The sequence below is a fragment of the Vombatus ursinus genome, unplaced genomic scaffold, assembly GCF_900497805.2.
Source record: "Vombatus ursinus unplaced genomic scaffold, bare-nosed wombat genome assembly UNPS02011334.1, whole genome shotgun sequence".
In the NCBI taxonomy this organism is placed as follows: Eukaryota; Metazoa; Chordata; class Mammalia; order Diprotodontia; family Vombatidae; genus Vombatus; species Vombatus ursinus.
Genome location: NW_020951112.1, coordinates 7,942,065 through 7,962,655, shown reverse-complemented (window position 1 = coordinate 7,962,655; position 20,591 = coordinate 7,942,065). Strand labels below are relative to the sequence as shown.

General features: G+C 43.4%; 1 protein-coding gene across 2 annotated transcripts in view; it reads right to left on the bottom strand.

The window, feature by feature from the left end:
* Positions 1-1,750: 1,750 nt before the first annotated feature.
* The window catches only part of HAL (histidine ammonia-lyase), a 38,996-nt gene continuing 20,155 nt past the window's right edge, over positions 1,751-20,591 (bottom strand). For both annotated transcript variants that reach the window (XM_027855758.1, XM_027855759.1), the window contains 6 exons: positions 14,264-14,329; positions 14,016-14,181; positions 7,767-7,901; positions 5,366-5,474; positions 5,077-5,146; positions 1,751-2,203 (listed from right to left, as the gene is read on the bottom strand). In XM_027855758.1, the coding sequence (XP_027711559.1) occupies positions 2,042-2,203; positions 5,077-5,146; positions 5,366-5,474; positions 7,767-7,901; positions 14,016-14,181; positions 14,264-14,329 (708 nt within the window). In that variant the 3' untranslated portion in view covers positions 1,751-2,041. The remainder of the gene's footprint in view (positions 2,204-5,076; positions 5,147-5,365; positions 5,475-7,766; positions 7,902-14,015; positions 14,182-14,263; positions 14,330-20,591) is intronic.

The following is a 20,591-nucleotide window of genomic DNA, read 5'->3' as shown; positions in this document are numbered from 1 at the left end:
TTCCTTCTCAGTCTACTTTGCTGGCTTTTCATCCAAGTCATGCCCATTCATTTTGGTTAGGCTCTGACCTGGGCCCCCTTCTCTGCTCCCTCTCCAGCATTTTCCTTGATGCTCCAATGGATTCAACCATCAGTCCCTCATGCCAGGAATGGACTCCTTTATCCCTGTTATCTCTGAGCATTGACACGTTTCTCTTCCTTCCACATTTCTCTTCCTTCAAGGCTCATCTCCCTCCTCCATGGTCTTTCCTGTTCTAACCAAGTCAGATGACAATCTTTATTCCTTGAATATCCCTGGGCAATGTTTGATCTCTCCTAGGCATGTAATCTGTTCCTAAATTGCATGAAAGCTATTTAAGTGTGTGTCTCATCCCCAGTCCTCTTCACCCCCGTATTGAAGGCTTTTTCCTTGGTTCAAGAATCTGAGGGTTCAAATACCACTTCTGATGCTACTCGTTTGACTTTGGGCAACTCCCCAAGCCTCAGTATTCTCATCTGTAAGTCAAGTCAACAAGTAACTCATCAAGCATTGCTATGGGTCAGGCATTGTCCTAGGCGCTGGGGATACAAATAGAAGCAAAGAAAGACAGTCCCTGCCCTCTAGGAGCTTACATTCTAATGGGGGAAAGGCAATACATAAAGGGAAACTAAGAAGGGGTAATGGTACAAAAGGGGGGGAATAGACTGGATGGCTTCCTCACAGGTCCTTTCCACCCTTCCTGAGGCAGACAGGGTTAAATGACTTGTCCAGGGTCACACAGCTAGGAAGTATCTGAGGCTGGATTTGAACTCAGGTCCTCCTGACTGTAGGCCCAGCGTGCTATCCACTGCACTACCTAGCTGCCCACCTAGCTCAGTCAATACATGTCCCAAAGGGATCCATTTCTGTGTGAATTTGATGCCACCAATGCGGCATCTCTGTAATTTATAGTCTTAGGGAGTTGACTCAGGCACTAGAGAGGTTAAGTAATTTGCCTATGCAGGTACAGGTGCACACTCATCCATGCACGCACACACACACACATACAAATGAGAATTCCAACTGGCTGGATAAGTTGGCTTTGCTATTGGTCAAAAAATATATTCCTGTCCTTTTGGGGAAAAGATAATGTTACTTATTTTGTATGTTTCTTGTATTTATTTATTGGTACATACATTGTATCCCTTCTTTAGAATGTAAGCTTCTTGAGGACAGGGACTGTTTTTGTATCCGCAGTGCCTAACGCTGTCTGGAATATAGCTGGTGCTTACTAAATGTTAACTGATTGATAAAGCTCAGTTATTTCAGACCTGAGGTCACTGTATATTTGGAAAGACCAGAAAAGAGATCTGCTCTCCAACTTTTGTGATTACTTAAGTTTTGAGTAGTAAACCCTCTCCCAATGTCAAGAATTAACTACTGAATATTTTTCATAAGACCAGAATGTATTTGTGAAATTTACATCAAATCTATAAGACACAAAGTTCAGGAAAAACTGACCAAATACCTTAGTAGCTTGAGCAATGTACACAGACCAACCAAATTTTTCCAATCCTGTCCCCATCTCACCCCTTCTCGAGGATGAGTTTTTTAGCTTAGTTTTTAGCTTGGTCTTCAAGACCACATGTCAACTTGTAGAGGGCTGTAATTTTTAGGCAGCTACGTGGTACAATGACTAAAATAATGGGCTTGGAGTCAAGAAGACCTGAATTCAAATTCTGCCTCAGACACTAGCTGTCTGACCCTGGCCAAGTCTCTTAATTTCTCCATGCCTCAGTTTCCTCATCTGTAAAATGAGGGGGTTGGACTAAAGGGCCCTTCCAGCTTTAAATCTATGATCCTAAGAGATCTACATCAGAATAAGAAGTATCTAAAAGTGACGAAATCACTTATCCTTGAAGGACAGTGTCTATCTAAGTGATCAATCTAATTAGAAATTTCCCTGACTTTCATGTCTCTGAACCATATAACCAGTCTGACAGAGAACAGATCAGATAGTTATGAGAGAGAGCACAGTGTTGATCTGTAATCTGCTTGATACATGGTGAGAACCAGTGACCCCTTACAGATCTTCAGATTCATGGTGATCATGCTTGTCATCCATTTTCTTGCGAAGTGAGCCCAGTGAAAATGCAGTGGGAGAGACGGGCCTGGATTCTGGGAAGAGTTCTTGATTCTGCTCTATTCTGTACTTTTCAATATAAGGCACAGCAACTTCCCAAACCTGGGAGGGAAAGGAAAGACAATGACAGAATCACAACGTTGAAAGGCACTTCATTTTATAAACCCTGTTGAAAGCCAACTACCTCCAGAGTTAGAAACTACAAGTGACTGGAAATTTAATAAGTAGTGGCTTATGGTTATCTCGAGTTTTTGTGTATCCATTTCGCTTACAATATCCACTATATTAATATCTCTTAAAACACAAGTCCAAAAGAATTTTAATTAAAAAAATAAACTTGAAAAGATTTAAATGTGTTTAAGATGTCATTCATTCATTCATTCATTCGGTGAGCATTTATTAAGTATCTGCCATGTAGAAGATGTTGGGGAGGAAAAGATAAAATAAAAGAAATAGTCTTTGCTTTCAAAGAACTTACATTCTACTGTGAGGAGTCAAAAATTATACAGATAAGCAAATGCAAGGGAGAGAATGCAAGTAACAAAAGGGGTTCAGAAAAGATTTCTAGAGGGGCAGTACCTAATTTTAGTCCTTCCTAAGAGGTGTAGGTGAGGAGGAATGTCAAGTTTGGGGAACAGCCAGCAGGCCAGTTTGGCTAGATTGTAGGGGAGCCAGACTGTGAAATGTCTGGCAGATGAGGCAGTTTGTGGCATCATAATGCACAGTGTTCTGAGCCTGGAGTCAGGAAGATCTGGGTTCAAATCTGACCTCACATACTTACTAGCTGTGTGACCCTGGTTAAGTCATTTAACCTCTGCCTGCCTCAGTTTCTTCAACCATAAAATGGGGATAATAGTAGTACCTATCTTGCAGGGTTGTTATGAGGATAAAAATGAGACAATATTTATAAAGCACTTAGCACAGTGCTTGGCATATAGCAAGTGCGTGGAAATGTTTATTCCTTTCTCTTCCCCTATCTGAAAACCTGAGTTTGAGTCCTACCTCAGACATTCACAAGCTATGTGACCCTGGGCACGTCACCTAACTCTGGGCCTCAGTTTCCTCATAAGTAAAATGAAGGAGTTGGACCTGATGGTCTATACGATTCCTTTCAGCTCTAAATCTAGAATTCTACGAATTCAATTAAATTCGAGAAACAGTTATTAAATGTACAGCACTGAGCTAGGTGGACAGCCAGGTGGTGCAGTAGATAGCGTGCTCGGCCTGCAGTCAGGATATTTGAACCTGAGTTCAAATCCAGCCTCAGACACTCCAAGCTGTGTGACCCTGGATAAGTCACTTAACTCTGTCTGCCTCAGTTTCTTCATCTGTAAAATGAGCCAGAGAAGGAAATGGCAAACCACTCCAGTATTTCCACCAAGAAAATCCCTAAGGGGGTCACAAAGAGTCAGACACAACTAAAATAACTCAGCAATAAACACATACATTTATCTCGTTTGTGTCTTACAGCAATCCTGTGAGGCAGGTACTATTTTTGTCCCCATTTTACAGATGAGGAAAGTGAAGGTGAGCAAAGTTAAGTCTTGCCCAGAGTCCCAAAGCTAGTTAAGTGTCTGAGGAAGGATTTGAACCCAGGGCTTCCTAACTCCAAGTCCAATGCCATGCCTGCTATGCCACCTCCGTTGTCCTCCCTTGGCTTTTCTGAATCACTTATCTATGGTTCATACGGATACAGAATAAATCCAAAATACTCATCCTTGTTCATCTCCTTTTTCCTATGTCCTTTGAATAAAGGGCCATCCTTGGAGTCAGGAAGTGCTGGGTTCAAGTTCTATCTCCAGCATAAAATAGCTCTACCATAGGCAAATTACTTAACCTCTGTAGTGGCTAAGTCAACTCCCTAAGACTATAAATTACAGAGATGCCGCATTGGTGGCGTCAAACTCAAATAGAAATGGATCCCTTTGGGCCATGTATTGACTTAGAAAACTACAAATTAACATTATCTGTGTTGTATTGTATTTTTGTTTATTTTGTGAAACATTTCTGAATTACGTTTTAGTCTGGTTCAGCCAGTGTTTGACACCCCTGCCCTACACCAATGAAATCACCAGTCCGGACCAAAAAGTACTTTGGATAGCTCTAGGCAACTCTCAGATTGATGTGTTGCATTACTTTAAAGAAAAACAGGTTGAGGAAAGGCTGGACCCTCTCTCTATCTCATCCTGTCCTTGTGGAGACTTGCTCTTTGCCTTGACTGAAAACATATAGAGTTGATGAGGCACCTACCTCACAGTAGCCCTGGGAGACTGTTAGTCTAAGTACTGCTACCAGCTCCTAACTTCCTCCATTTTATAGATGAGACAACTATGCTTAAGGGACTTACCCAAGGTCACCCAGTTAAGTAAACTGAGCTGGAGCTCATGCCCAGGTCTCCTGACGTCAAGTACAAGTGCCTCTCATGATCAATCCACGTTTAATGCACCAAAGCAGTAATTTGCCAAATGGTTCCTTCGTGGTCAAGGAACATTCATGCTGTCTCCAAATATACCTTAATCCTTTCCAGTCCATGCTTGGGAAGAATGTGGCGATGCCATTGACAGTGGCACCATTTTACTTTCTTATAATGATTGAGACCAACATAATGTGTAGTAGAAATTGTGCTGGATTTAAAGCCAGAGGTCCTGGGATCAAGTCACACTTAGTACGTGTGTAACCTTGGACAATCACTTTCCAAATCTGGGCCTCAATCTCCTCCTCTGTGAGATGAGGGAGATGGCTAGAATAATATGACCTCCAAGGTCCCTTCCAGTTCTAAATTGTAAGTTCTAGATGACTTCTTGTTCTATTTCTAGTTCTAGTTCTAAGTTCTAGTCCTTTCTTGACTAATCTAGACCTCAATTTCCTCCCTCATCTGCAAAACAAAGGAGTTGGCTTAGATGTGTTTGAAGGTCCCTTATGGCTCTCAATCTATACTCTATGAACAATCGATACGACAGAACCGAAGACCTTGCCTTTTGATCCACGAGCAGTCGATGGGCTGCTTCAATGTCAGGAGCCATGAAACGATCTTTGATCCAAGGCCTAGAGGGAAGAAAGACTACGGTGTGTTAATCATGATAATAATAATAAGAGTAATAATGGAATCATGATAGCACTTGAAAGTTTGCAAAGCACTGTAAACGTGTTATCTCATCTCCTCCCCACAACAGCCTTGGGAGGAAGGTCAAACATTGTCCAAACATTAACCGCTGCCGTGCTTGATGGTTTTTAACCTCCAGCAAAGTGTTTGTTTGACTTTACCTCACAACAGAGCGCACGAGGTCATAGACCTTCTCCAATGGAGTGGTTGTTTTCAGGGGGCGTAGAAACTCGATGCCCTGACAGGCGGCGAGAAGCTCAATGGCCAACACTAGAGGACAAAATTGTGGAAAGTGGGATGGCGGTTTTTACAAAGCTCAACTCAAGGATATATTGTTACATTTTCACAAACCCTGAAGTCAGGGTTCATCATTAGTCAAGTGAAGTTAAGAAGGATTGATGAAGCACCTATTATGTGCTTAAACCCTGTTCGCCTCAGTTTCCTCATCTGTCAAATAAGCTGCAGAAGGAAAGAGCAAACCACTCCAGCATCTCTGCCAAGAAAACCCCAAATGGGGTCACCAAGAGTCAGGCACGACTGAAAGGACTGAACAACACATGAAGTCCTGGGGGTTCCAAGAAAAAGAAAACTGGGCTCTGCTCTCAAAAAACTTACATACGAATGGGGGAGGTAACATGCCAACAACTATACACTAACAAGATATATGCAGAATAAAGTGGAGATAATCCCAGAGGGAAGGCATAGCTTTAGGGGGACTCATGAAAGGCTTCTTGTGGAAGGTGGACTTAAAGGGAGCCAGGGAAGCTGAGCATTTCCTGTTTCATACATTTCATTTGTCCAGCCTCTAGCTGTGTGACCTACTCCAAGTTATACCCCTCTGGCCCCCCTTAGCTCCAATGTGTGCTGTCTCCCATCCCCCTCCGCCCATTAGACTGTGAGCTCTTTGAGGGCTGGGGCTGTCTTCTTATTAATTGTACCCCTGGCGCTTGGCACAGCGCTCAGCACACAGTAGGTTGTATAACAAACTTAATAAATGTTGATTAGATTGGATTTATTGGAATTCGGTGCTCTACATAGGATAATAGGAATCAGAGCTGAAGGGGACCTTGAAGATCATAATTCTGAGAAAACCCTTTAATTTTACAGATGATGAAACCAAGATCCAGAGAAAAGGACTTGGGATCATAGAGTCCTAAGGGTGGAGTTGGAGAAGGGACTCCAGAAGCTATCTCGTTGAAACGCCCCCCCCCATCCCACCATTTTACAGATGAGCAAGGTAAGGCCCAGAGAGGGTAAGGGATCTGCTCACAGTCACCTAGATAGTAAAGAAGCAAAGAGAAGATGGCACTCAGTCTGTCTCAGAACATAGTAGACCATGCTTGCTCACTGTTTTAACCTCCATATTCCCATCAGTTTATTGGCCACATCTAAAAAGTCTGAAAGGCAGTGGACAGAGAGTTAGTTGGCCCTGAAGACCTGGGTTCCAGTCTTGCCTTTGTCCCAAGTTGGCTGTGTGACCTTGGGTGCTTTGGGCATCTCTCTGAGACTAAAAGTTGCGGAGAAGGAGCCAACCTGTCCTGGTAGAGGGAGTTTCTTCTCCTGGGAGTTCCTGGCACCAATGAAATCACTGGTTCGGTCCCTATATCCCTGACTATACAGTCAGATGAAGTAAAGAGAATTGGGATAGTCACCTAGAAAGACCAAGCAGTCCCATTCTGAGAGCTCATAGCTTCGTTCCTCTGCATTTATCCAATCTAACCAATTGACCTGGAGTCACCAATCAAGTCTAACTAGGGATCACTTGATGCTCTCTTTCACCGATAGTTTGGATGGATGGAACACTGGATTAGGAGACTGGACCTCTGCTTCGAACTGGGCCTATGACCTCGACGAGACACACATAGTCTCTGAGCTGCCCTCTCTTCTTCTGTGACAGGAGGGTGTGGGATTGGCTGTTCTCCAGGGACCATCACAGCTTTACAATGATCTGACCTCCTCCCCAGAGTTATTCCCTTTTATTTGACAGGGAAAAGGGGGGAGGTTAAGAAGAGGATCATTCTATTCTGCATAGCTCAGGATGACTGGGGGTATCCACTGGAGTTTAAGTGCCTTGTGAATGTAAGGGCAGACAGAGATGGCATGGCTTCCCAAATCAATTTGGGAGGGGCTGGAAAACTGGAGAACGACAATAAAATTAGGATCATAACCAAAATATTTCAAGAAAGCACATTAAAATCACAAGAATCTACACTAGGTACGGAGTTACAGAATCATAGATTTAGAGCTGGAAGGACCTTAGAGGTCACTGAGCCCAGCCCTCTCATTTTATGTAGCAATTAAAGGTTTACAGAGGAATTTACAAATATTATCTCATTTAATCCTCCCAGAAGCCCTGGGAAGCAGGTATTATTATTATTGTTATCCCCATTTTACAGATGAGGAAACTGAGGCTTAGAGAGGGAAATGACTTGTCCAAGGTCACACAATTAGAAAGAAGCAGAAATGGGAATCTGAACCCAGATCTTCAGGCTCTAAACCCAAGCCTCTTTTCACTTGGTAGAACAGTTTGCTGAATGAGTCTTACAAAATCAGCAGCGTCACCTTGTTCCACATGTTCGATAACTCTGAGGGCTTTTCTCGCAGCCCAGCCTCCCATGGAGACGTGATCTTCTGTAGCGGCACTGGTTGAGAGAGAATCCACCGAGGAGGGATGGCACAGGCCTTTATTCTCTGAAACTATAAAAGTCCAAGGTGAATAAATTAGATACCACTCACCCTGAGTGCCAGGCCTGGAATCAGGAAGACCTGGGTTCAAATCTGGCCTCAGACACCTTGAAGCTGTGTGACCCTGGGCAAGTCACATGACCCTGTTTGCTTCAGTTTCCTCATCTGTAAAATGACCTGGAGAAAGAAATAGCAAACCACTCCAGCGTCTTTGCCAAGAAACCTCCCAATGGGGTCATGGAGTGTTGGATGTGACTGAAAAGACTGAATAAAACACCCCTGACAAATGAGGGGGTTAAAGGAAGTTCTGAAGCCCTAGCCTCCTAGTATCTAGGTCATAATTCTGCCTTCAGACAGATGTTCCCCTGAGATTTTGGTTCCTAGCACCAGGGTACTCATTGCTCAAAGGGATTTTAGAAGAAAAAAAAGGAATCCTATATTTTATGCACAATGTAAGAAAATCTAGACGACAGACCTCAAGAGGGACAGTGACACATTTAGAAGATTGCAGGCTCCTTGGGGGCAGAGCCTGCTTTACTTTTGTCTTTGTATTCTTAGAGCCTAGAACATCTCCTGGCACATAGTAGGTGCTTAGTAAATGCTTCTTGATGGACAAACTGGAGTGGTACAGAATAACAGAGGTTCAGAGAAGGAAAAGAACTTGGGCATCATCTCATCTAATCTCTTCTACATCATCACTAATAGATGGTTGTTCAGCTTCTTCTTGAATATTGCTGATGATGGGGAGCTCATTATTTCATGAAGCAGCCTGCCTATTCTATTTTCAGATAGTTCAAATGATGAAAAAGTCCATCTTCTACCAAGCTGAAATCTACTTCCTCATCAATTCCATTGATTGGTCCTAGTTTTCCCCTCTAGTGCCAAACAAACTAAATCTTGGCAGAGTTATCTTGCTTTTACGAGGGACGGTCAGATCTTCATGGGATAATACATGCCCAGGATGGAGTAGAAGAAGAAAAGTGGCATTGAGTGCATGATCTATTACAAGCTGGGGACATTTAGCCTGGAGGTAAGGAGACAGAAAGGAGACACTCAGGCACTGTCCAACAGAACAGGAAATAGACTTCTGTGTTCCTTTAAAAGAATTTTGAAAGACTGTAAGCTACATGAGGACAGGGAGAGCTTCACTTTTAATTTCTGTTTCCTTGGTCTGGCAAAGAGTAGGAGAATGAATGAAGCAGCTTTTGGTAAGTGCTTACTATGGGTAAAGGCACTGTGCTTTATGCGTGTTATTGAATGATTGATTGGTTACTTAAACAAGAACCAAAGGGTGGAAATTACAAGAAAGATTTCAGCTCAAGACATAGGAGGATCTTCCCAACAACCGTTGTTGTTCTGTAGTTCAACTGCGTCTGACTCTTTGTGACCCCATGGACCCTACCATCCATGGGGTTTTCTTGCAAAGGTATAGGAGTGGTTCGCCATTTCCTTCACTGAATTAAGGCAAACAGAGGTTAAGTGACTTACCCAGGGTCATATAGCTGTGAGTGTCTAGGACTGGATTTGATCTCAGGTCTTCCTGACTACAGCCCCAGAGCTCTATTCACTGAGCCACCTAGTTCAGCAATTAGAACTGTCCACCAATGGTAATGAAGTAATGAGCTCCCTGACCCTGGAAATATTCAAGAATAAGTTGGATTACCACCTGTCAGGGATGTTGCAGAGTGGACCATGGGATCATGGATCTACAGGTAGTAGGGAGCTTAAGAGTCCTAGTTTGACCTTTTCATTTTACAGATGGGGAAACTGAGGCTAAGAGCGTCTAAGTGACTTGACAAGGTCACACAGGTAGTAAGGGACCGAGATAGCATTAGTAGTGAATGACAAGTAATATGGAGGAGAGTCATGGATTGTCTGCTCAGAGAGATGGCATATTTAGTATGTCATGAAGCTGGTGGACAGAAGGTTGATTTGGAGTCAGAAAGAACTGAGCTTGGATCCTGCCTCAGGCACTTCCTACCTGTGTGATCCTGAGCAGGTCACTTCAGCTCTGCTTGCCTCAGTTTCCTCATCTACAAATTGGAGAAGGCAATGGCAAACCATTCCAGTATCTCCACCAAGTAATCCCTAATGGGGTCACAATGAATTGGACATAACTGAACAACAACAACTAGGGTCACACAGCTAGTACATGTCTGGGGCAAGATTTGACCTTAGGTCTTCCAGACTCCGGGCCCAGTGCTCTATCCCCTGAGCTAGTCTCTTTGCCTCAGTTTCCTCATTTGTAAAATAAGTTGGAAAAGAAAATATATCTGGCCTTGTAACCAAAGCACAAGAAGAATTCTTCAGTAACAGAATGCAACAGCCCTGAGGGATGGAAGAGAAGGGAATTTCCAGGATTGCCCCAGGGGATGTGGCAGTGCTTGGAATTAAGGCTTGTGACTTTGTCACCCTTGACATTTTTCAGGAGGAATTCTCGTTAACAACCCACCATGGGAACAATTTGCTTCTTGAGAACTCTACTACTTGTTATTTTTGTTGGGTTGTTTTCAATGTTTTCTGACTCTTCATGACCCTATTTGAGGTTTTCTTGGCAAAGATCCTGGAGTGGTTTGCCATTTTACAGATGAGGACATGGAGGCAAACAGAGTTAAGTGACTTGCCTAGGATCCCACAGCTAGTAAGTATCTGAGACCAGATTTGAACTCAGGGAGATGAGTCTTCCTGACTCCAGGCCTGGCGCTCTATGCACTATGGCGCCACCTAGTGGCCCAGGACTCTAGTATACCTATTCTCTTTTTTATGAACTCTTTGACCAACATATGCATTTAAGGAAAGCAACTCTGTCTATTCTTGCTGGTAGGACCCAGTCTGTCCAATCCACTCAAATGGTTTTCAAACCATCATGAGGCATCCTTGAATAGGGGATAGGATAGGATACTGGACTTGGGAGTTATGAAGACCTGGGTTCAAATACTGCCTCAGACACTTACTAGCTCTGTGACCCTGGTTAAATCCATTGCTGTTCATTCGTTTCAGTCATGTCTGACTCTTCATGACTCCATTTGGGGTTATCTTGGCAAAGTTACTGGAGTGGTTCGCCATTTCCTTCTCCAGCTCATTTGACAGATGAGGAACTGAGGCAAACAGAGTTAAATGACTTGCCCAGAGTCACACAGCGAGTAAATGTCTGAGGTTGGATTTGAATCATGAAGAGGAGCTACTTTAAAGAAGCATTTATTAGGCACTTTCCATGTTCAATGGACTGTCCAATACGCTGGGGACACAAAGGTAGACAAGGCGTTGGAAAGAACACCAACTTTGCAGTTGGAGGACATGGGTTCAAACGTTGCCTTACTACCTATGTGGCCTTGGGCAGACGTCTTCGTGTCTTTTGTCGTCAGTATCCACATAAGGGCCTCAGAGGTCCCTATAAACTCTAAATCTATAATCTTGTGATCCTATGAAGATAGTGGGAGGTGCATATTTTGAGGGAAGGATGAGTTGAGCTCTTGACATATTGTGGTGAACATGCCAACAGGACGTCCAATCAACAAATCGCCAAGCATTTGATAAGCGCCTATTATGAGGCAGACCCTGTGCTCAGTTCTGGGGGTACAAAGACAGAGAGAAAACAGTTTCTGTCCTTCAGGACTTTATATTCTATCTAAGTGGAATTCAAATCTGGCCTCAGACACTAGTTGTGTGACCCTGGGCAAGTCACTTAACCTTGTTTGCCTCAGTTTCCTCATTTGTCAAATGAGCTGGAGAAGGAAATGGCAAACCACTCCAGTATCTTTGCCAAGAAAACTCCAAATGGGGTCAGAGAGAGTTGGACATGATGGAAATGACTGAACAACACCATCAGATGGAAAGGTCCAGGAGGCATTTGGAAAAAAAGTGAGATTAGCATTCTAGAAAGAGGTTGGGGTGGAGATATAAAGTAAAGAGTTATTTACATAAGTGAACATTGGGAGATATGGATGTGAAGGTCATGAAGGGAGAGAGCAGAGTGAAAAAACAAAGGTCAAGGATATAATCTTGGGAAGGAGAGGAAGTCTTGTGTTTAAGATTAGTCTGGTAAGAAGTCTGGAAGGTCAGAAGGACAGGCATTGAAAAGTGGCAGAGAGGCCAATCTTGAAGTGGGTTCAAATCAGTGAATGACCAGAGGGATGTGACTGGGTAAGGAGAGGGGGAAGACTGGAGCAAGGCTGAGAGCCTGAGAGGAGTAGGAAGGAGGAAACAAGAGACTGAAGGGTGGGAAAAGGGGAAAGAAGTTCACATGGTTCACATTTCTATGATAATAATAACACCTAAAATATATATTATTATTATATTAATTAATAATATCAACAGAGAAATAATATTAATATATTAGTTATAAAATTAGATTGATTGTTAATATTGTTGTGGTAATTATTGTAATTTGAAATTATATTACTTGGTTAATAATGTATTATTATATATTATATGTTATAACAGCTAACATGTTATTGTATTTATTATATTACATATGTTACAATAGATCACACACAAACACATATATTTGTGTGTGAGCTACATGCAAATGTATATATGTATATGTGTGTATCTCCCTCTCTCGTTTTATTTATATATGTTATACATAATATATGAATATATCACAATATATAATTTATATATGTAATATATGTTGTACACAATACATAAACATATCACAATATGTAATTTATATAAATACACAATATTATAACATAAATATAATAAAACATGATTTCATAAATAAAATATTATATTATAAATAATATATAATGAAATTTATATATAAAATTTAGAGAAAGAAACAAGGAGAGAGAGCTTTAGAGCTTACAATACATTTTAAACACATGATTTCAAAGCACCTGGAGCTTTACCAGGCATATTCCTTATGACCACATCAGGGAGTATTGCAAATATTTGCACACTGCCTTAGCCTTTTCTTTGTACTTATCACCTTATACCTCCTAACAGAGTTGTTTGTGTACACATCTCCCCCGACCCCAGCTCCCCCAGATTAGATCATAGATTTAGAGCTGAAAAAGAACTTAGGAGACTTAACGCAGTCCAACTCCCTCCATTTACAGAAGGGGAAACTGAGGCCCAGAGTGGTGAACTGCCTTGCCCAGGGTTGCGTAGCTGGTGCGTATCAGAGGGAGGTTTGAACCCAGATTTTCCTGACTCCAAACCCAGTGATGCATCCCTCATATCATAGCACCACTCTAAGTTTTTAAGTTCTTCAGAGGGTCTGTGCTATATCCGTCCCTGTGTCTCTAGCACAGCACCTTGAACACTGTAGGTGCTTAATAAGGCCTGCTGAATGGCTGAAGAACTTTCTAATAACTGGAGTTAGCCATCAATGGAATGGACTGCCTCATGAGGTAGGGAGTTCCCTGTCATTGGTGGTGTTCAAGCAGAAGCTAGATGGCCACTAGTTAGGGCCACTAGTTATAGTTGCAAATATAAATGTTAGCTATTACTATGCCGCTAGGTGCCATAGTGGGTGCTGGGCCCAAACTCAGGAAGACCTGAGTTCAAATCTAGACATTTACTAGTTGAGTGACCCTGGGCAAGTCACTTAACTTCTGCCTCAGTTTCCTCAACTGTAAAACAGGGAATCATTATAGCAGGGTTTTTTTTTAAGGAAATTGGGGTTAAGTGACTTGCCCAGGGTCACACAGCTAGTATCAAGCATTTGGTCTGAGGCTAGATTTGAACTTAGGTCCTCCTGACTTTAAGGCCGGTGCTCTATCCACTGCGCCACCTAGCCGCCCCCTCTCATAGGGTTGTGAGGATCAAATGAGATAATATTTGTAGAGTGCTTAGCACAGTGTCTGGCAACGCAGCAAGGGCTTAATTAATGCCTGTTCTCTTCCCTCCCCTTCCCTCCCTTCCCTTCCCCTCCCCTCCCCTCCCTTCCCCTCCCGCCCCGCCCCCGTTCCGCCCCCTCCCCGCCCCTCCGCTCTCCTCTCTTCCTTCTGCTAACTGATCCTCCTAGGACATGACTTCACCATCCTGACCCTCCCTCCACCTCCAGACACACATGGGCTTGTCCAGGTCTCCCTTTCCCTAATGTGATCTGGCCAGGGCAGGGACCCGGGGAAATGGCTCTTTTCCCATGTGCTGGCCCCAGAGGAGCAGGGTTCTTACCCAGAGCCGCTGCTGTGCAGTGAGCAATCATGAATCCAGAATTGAGGCCCCCTTCAGCCACCAGGAACGCAGGCAACTCACTGAGTGACGGGTTGCACAGTCTTTCGATTCTCCGCTCACTGATGGCAGCGAGTTCATGGACACCTATGGCCAAGTAGTCTAGAGCCTAAGGAAATATCTCTGCTGAGTTATTTTGTCATTTTGTTTACTCTTAATGAGTGGGGAAAGAAAGAATGCTCAAGACTTACTTTTGCTGGGTATTCTCCGTGGAAATTCCCTCCAGAAATGGTCTCTCCTCTTTTGGCAAAAACCATCTTTTTTTCAGGCAGGTCAAGGCTTGGCTACAATAGTAGAGTAGACTTTGAAAAGTAGGCTTCCAGGCTCATTCGGAGAGCGAGAGTGAGGAATGCCCTTGGCTGGGCTCATGTGAGTGCAAGCAAGCATGTACAATTCTCTTTCCATAAGCCGCCAAGGAGGCAGTTAGGCGGCACACTAGGCCTGGAGTCAGGCAGACCTGCGTTCAAACGTGGCCTTACTGGCTTACTAGCTGTGTGACCCTGAACAAGTCACTTTACTTCTTTTTTTTTTTGCCTCAATTGCCTCATCTGTAAAATGGGGATAATAATAGACCTTACCTCCCAGGGTTGTTGTGAAGTGCTAAGGTTTCATATGTGTGTATATATGGATGGATGGATGTGTGCATGTATGCATGTATGTGTGTGCATATAGGTATATGTATATATATACTGTATATGCACATGTGCATGTGCATGTGTGTATGTGAGTATAGATGTGTGTATAGACCTACATATATAGTTATATATTTATAATTTTATATATTATATTTATATATTATATTTATAGTTATATTTATAAATAAATTACATACATGTAAATACTAGTGGTTATTATTATTATTATTAGAGCAAAGAAAGACATCAGCACTAATTTTGGACTGATCCTGAGGTCTAATAAGTGTAGAGAGCCCCCCATGAACACCTTGTACCAATCTAAGTCAACCATGAGTCCATAAATTCTAGTCTTATGGGATACCAAGAAAAGAAATGACGTGTAAGAGGTCACAGCCAGTGGATGTTGGGGGCAAAGACTGACCCCAGGTCTTTTAGACTCTGAGAGCAGCTCTCTCTCCACTACACCACAGTGGCCTCTCTGTGGTCAATAATAAAAAGCTGCCACGTAGTAGGGCTCTGTGGCTTACAAAGTGTGGTGTAATGGGAAGAACACTGAGGTTGTTATCAGAGGATCTGGGTTCAAATCTTGCCTCTCATTTACTAGCTGTGTGGTCTTGGGCAAGTCACATCTCCTTGGGCCTCAGTTTCCTCAGCTATAAAATGATATGGTTGAATTAAAGAGCCTCTGAGGTTCTTTCCAGTTCTAGATGTGTGATTCTGAGAGCTTTATGTACATTGTCTCAATAAGTGTTATTACACCCATATTACAACTAAGGCATTTGAGGGTCAGGGAGATAAAGCAAAATGAATTAGCTAGTAAGTATCAGAGATGAGATTTGAACCCAGGTCCTCCTGACCGCAAGTCAGACCACATTGCTTCTCAAAAACCCGGACGCCACAAACCGTGTGTGTGCCAGAACCAGGAACTCACTAATGGCATGAGTGGGTCACAATGCCATTTCTTCCCTTCCCATTAGAAGCATTTCTCAAGCGTGATCCTTGGCTTTCTCCCTAGCTCCCCTAGACATTCCCTGTGGGACCCTGGAAAAGTCACTGTAACTCCCCACGCCTGTTTCCTCATCTGTAAAGTGGGGATCATAGCATGTAGGTCTAGAATTGGCAGTGACCCCAAAGGTCACATAGTTCAACCCCCTCATTTTATAAATGAAGAAATTGGGGCCCCAAAAGGTAAATGACCTTCCCAGGATCTTACTGGGTTGTTAGGAAAGTCAAATGAGATCATGTCTATGGGAGCTCTTTCTAACATAAGAGTGCTAGATACCCATAAGCAACCATTATTGTTAGTGGTTTTGTAAGACTTTAGGTTGCATTAGCACAGGATTACCTCGATGGCAAGGGCGGTCTCTTTGCCTTTCTTTGTACCCTCAGAGCTTAGCATAATACCTGGCAGATAGTAAGCACTTGATAAAGGATTGTTGACCCAACTGGCTGACAGGTGAATCGTTGGCCTATGCTAGTGAAAGGAGTGATCACACTGAGAGTTCCCTACGTGGATAAAATAACAGGTTCAGACAATCAATCAATAAACACTTAAATGCTTACTTGGTGCCAGGCACTGTCCTAAGTGCTAGAAAAACTACCTGAATGGATTTTTTTTTACTTTTCTTTTTGGGGAGAAGGGAAAGGAAAGAAACAAGCATTTATATGACATCTACTATGCACCAGGCTCTGTGCTAAGCACTTTACAAATATTATGTCATTGACAAAAAGAAAAGAAACCAAAATCATCATTATTGTTGCTAATAGTCACAAGTTGATACTATTTGCAAAATCCTCCTTGCCTAATTTCATAACAAATGTAGGAATAGTGATTCCATTTCATATTATTTCTCCCGTGGGCACTGGGGAGAGAAATATCCAATTAGACACCAAGCAAAAGTATTCAAATGATTGGTAGAGCTGCCCTGCTCTAAAGGCTGCAATGGTTGGCCAGCCCATATCCATTTCCTAGGCCCGGGGTGGGGTACCTTGGGCCCTAAGGCCTTCTAGGTTTTTTGACTGAATCCAAATTTTACAGAACAGACGTGCCCTTAAGGCCACAGGTTCTCCACCTCTGTCCTAGGTAGACATAAGAACTAAGATCTCACACATCTACTTTCCCTTAGTTCTGAGAAAAAAATTCCCTCTGCCAGACCAAGAATGGCTCCTTTCATGATGTAATTGCCAGACCACCCACTTTTACCTTAAGCCTAAAAACACCAAGTCAAAGAGAGCGTTAGATTTTTTTCTTTAATCCCTGGTCTCTCATGCAAAGCATCTATTGTGCAAAAGAACGTTCACTGAATATTTAACGACCACTAAAAAGCCAGATTGAATAATTAGCTGTTGCTGGACTCAGCACCAAGTCCTTGGAATCGTCAAATGGTTCAACATCAGAAAGGGGTATGGTTTTATCAGTGGAAATGACTGGAACCAAGAGGCATCACCATTGGCTCTACCACATACCCTAAGGGCCACACTTCCTTACCATCTGACTTGCAGCTGAAACCTCCCCTCTATGTGTGGTCTGTCCCGTCAGAATGAGAGTTCCTTGGGAAAGATTGTTCTTTTATTCTAAATTTGTAACCCCAGTACTAAGCACAACGCTTTGTACATAGTAAAGGCTTAATTGATGTTTGTTTCATTCATTCATTCATTCATTCATTCATGCAAACGTGCATTTGCACAGTCTATCTCCCTGCCTGAAATTCACATCTTTGTCATCTTGGCTCTTTTGGAGTGGTAATCTTCATCTAGGCCCTAGTTCAGGGGTTACCTCCTCCTTGAAGGCTTTCCTTCTCTCACTCTCTGCCCTCCAATCATGAAAGCTCACTTCCTCTTCAAAGTATTCCACATTTACTGTCTGTGCACATGCTATCTATAGACGCAAGCTATAGATACGCCAGACTCCCCAGAGGAAGCTCCTAGCGAGAAGGAGTAATAAGCCAAAAAAAAATAGGGATTTTTTGGGTCAGCATGAAAGATCATGTGAACCTTGAGCTTGCCCTACTATAAACTGAGGAAGGGGAGAGGGCTAAGAACTGGTGAGAATCAGAGATGGCTTCATGGAGAAGGTGACCCCTGAGCTGAGCCTTGAAGGAAGACAAGGCGAAGATGTAGAGGGAGCTTTGCACAGATTTTGTATTTACTCATGTTTTCATGTTATTTACCCCTAGTAGAATGTCAGCTCCTTGAGGGCAGGGTCTGTTTTGTTTTGGTCTTTATAGCCAAAACAACCAGCACAGTTCTTGGCACACTGTCGATCCTTAATGGGATCATAGACCAAAGCTGGATGGAAGTTCAGAGGTTACCTCATCTGATCCTTTAATTAGTCAATTAACATTTATTAAGTTCCTATCAGGTAAGGCACAGTAGAATGAACCTTGGATGTGGGGTCAAGAAGATCCCGAATTCAAATCTGGCCTCAGGCACTAGCTGTGTGACCCTGGGCAAGTCATTTCACCTCTGTCTGCCTCAGTTTCCTTAACTGCAAAATGGGAGTAATAATAGCACCTACTCCCCAAGATTGTTGGAGGAGGAGCTAATGAAGTAATAATTGTAAAGTGCTTAGCACATAGTAGGTGCTATATAAATGCTTATCTCCTTCTTCCCTTCCCCTACTATGTGCGGGACAATTGGGGCACAGAGACAAAAGTTCAATTGTCCTTCCTCCCAACAAGACTACATTCTAAAGGGGGAGACAATTTGCACCCCTATAGGTGCGAAGCAGATACAAGGCAAGACTGAGGTGACCGCAGGGGAGGCTTCCTTTAGAAGGGGATTTTTGAGCTCAGTCTTGAAGGGAATCAGGGATTCCAAAAGGTAAGGTGCTGAGGAGGGACAGCATTTTGGCCAGGAGATGGAGAGCTGAATGTGAGGAACACTGAGAAGGCCATTTTGGCAGGATAGAGCCACTGGTAGTGAGTCTGGAAAGGTAGATGGGGCCAGGTGGGACTAGAGTGTAAATGCCTTAAAGGCGGGGTCTGCTCCATTTTCCTTTGTTTCCCTAGGGCCTCACCCAACACCTGGCACATAGTAGGTATTTAATAAATGACTGTTGACTGACTGATAGAAGTAGAGCTGCAAGACAGTCACTAGGGCATAGGAAGCAAATTGGGGGCTCCAGTCGAGCTTAATGACATATAGATATCTCCACTGGGAATAATTTGTGCCAGTCATCCTTGGCATAAGTTGGCAATTCCAGCTGTGCAACCAAACAGGACATTAAACGTTCTCCTCCCTCCTCCTTATGGGGGAGACCCTGGAAGCCCCAGGGAAAGAACATTATGGCAGAGCCTTTCAGGAGAACTCAGACCAGTGGGCTGGGGGATAAACAGAGGACTTTAGCCCCTGGGTTGGCCTATCCTGTCCTTTTTCAAGAATACCAAATTGAAAGCAAGAGTGAGAGACAGTGAGAGACAAAGAGACAGAGACAGAGGGAGAGGCAGGGAGGCAAGAAGAAGAAGGAGACTGAGAAGAAGGAGAAGGAGAAGGAGGAGGAGGAGAAGGAGAAGGGGGAGAAGGAGGAGGAGAAATAGGAGGAGGAGGAGGAGGGGGGAGAGAGAGAGAGAGAGAGCACCAGAGAGCCAGAGAGGAAGGGAGGGAGTAGAGAAAGAGAGGGAGGAAGAGACAGAGATAGAAAGAGACAGGGAAAGAGAGGGAGGGAAGAGGGAGGAGAAAGGGAGAGGGAGAGAGAGAGAGAGAGAGAGAGAGAGAGAGAGAGAGAGAGAGAGAATATGAATATGGAGATTGGGCTACTCAGGGGACTGGTACTTTTCACAAAGCCTGCACTGTTTCCAAAAATATTTATGCCAGTCTGACTTGTGACTGACAGTGTTAACTCCTGGGAACCCAAGCCACCACGGGACATTTTGCAGAATTACTCTTGCAGTCCCTTTGTATGTCCAAGATGAAAAACAGTCCCCAGAGCAGAAATTCTACACCACTGAGGCAAGCAGAGAGCTCTTTTTGTGTGAGAATGGAAACTTCCTTGCCATTTTTCCATACAAGCTGAAAACCACCTACACTCTGAATCACCTGAAGTCTGTTTCAGAAATCAAGGCTCAGGATAAAACATTAAGTGATTTTAAAAAAAAATTCTAGCCACAGAAATCATGTTCAAAATTGGTACTAAAGGCCTTTTGTTAAATGCATCAGAACAACCCTGGGAAAATAAAGAAGCATTAAATTAATTTGTTCCATAAGTAGGCAGCTGCAGACAGACTCTAGCCACTGTGCTCTCTTGCTCCAGCCTTCACATTTTCATGACCTGCAGATCTTGTATCGGTGAGTGTTGCGGCCATCAATCAAGACACTTGGGACAGAAGTAGGGAAGTACTAAAGACATGTTGCCCTTTATTGTCAGCTCTCTATCAGCTGGCTCTACCATGCTGCTGCTTGGCCCCACAAGGCTGAACTAGGAGCAGTGGGTGAAAATTGGAGGGATGCAGATTTTGGCTTGTTGCAAAGAATAATAACAATTAACTCCTTCCCAAGGGATGCTGGCTTGCCTTGGAAAGTGGCAGATTTCAGGGGCAGCTAGATGGTACAGTAGATAAAGCACTGGTCCTGGAGTCAGGAGGAGCTGAGTTCAAATTCAACCTCAGACACTTACTACCTGTGTGACCCTGGACAAGTCACTTAACCCTGATTGCCTCCAAAAAAAAAAAGGAGTGGTCTCCTGTCTTCGGAGATCTTCCAGAGAAGAATGAATGACCCCTTGTCAGGGCATGTTGTTGGAGGGGAGTAGGGTGCTATACTACATGGTCTCTGAGATGTGGATAGAGAGCTGGCCTCAGAGGCCCAAAGACCTGGGTTCAAATCTTGCCTCTGACACATGCTGACAGTGTGACAGTGCCCCTACGCTATTCTCGAAGATGAAGTT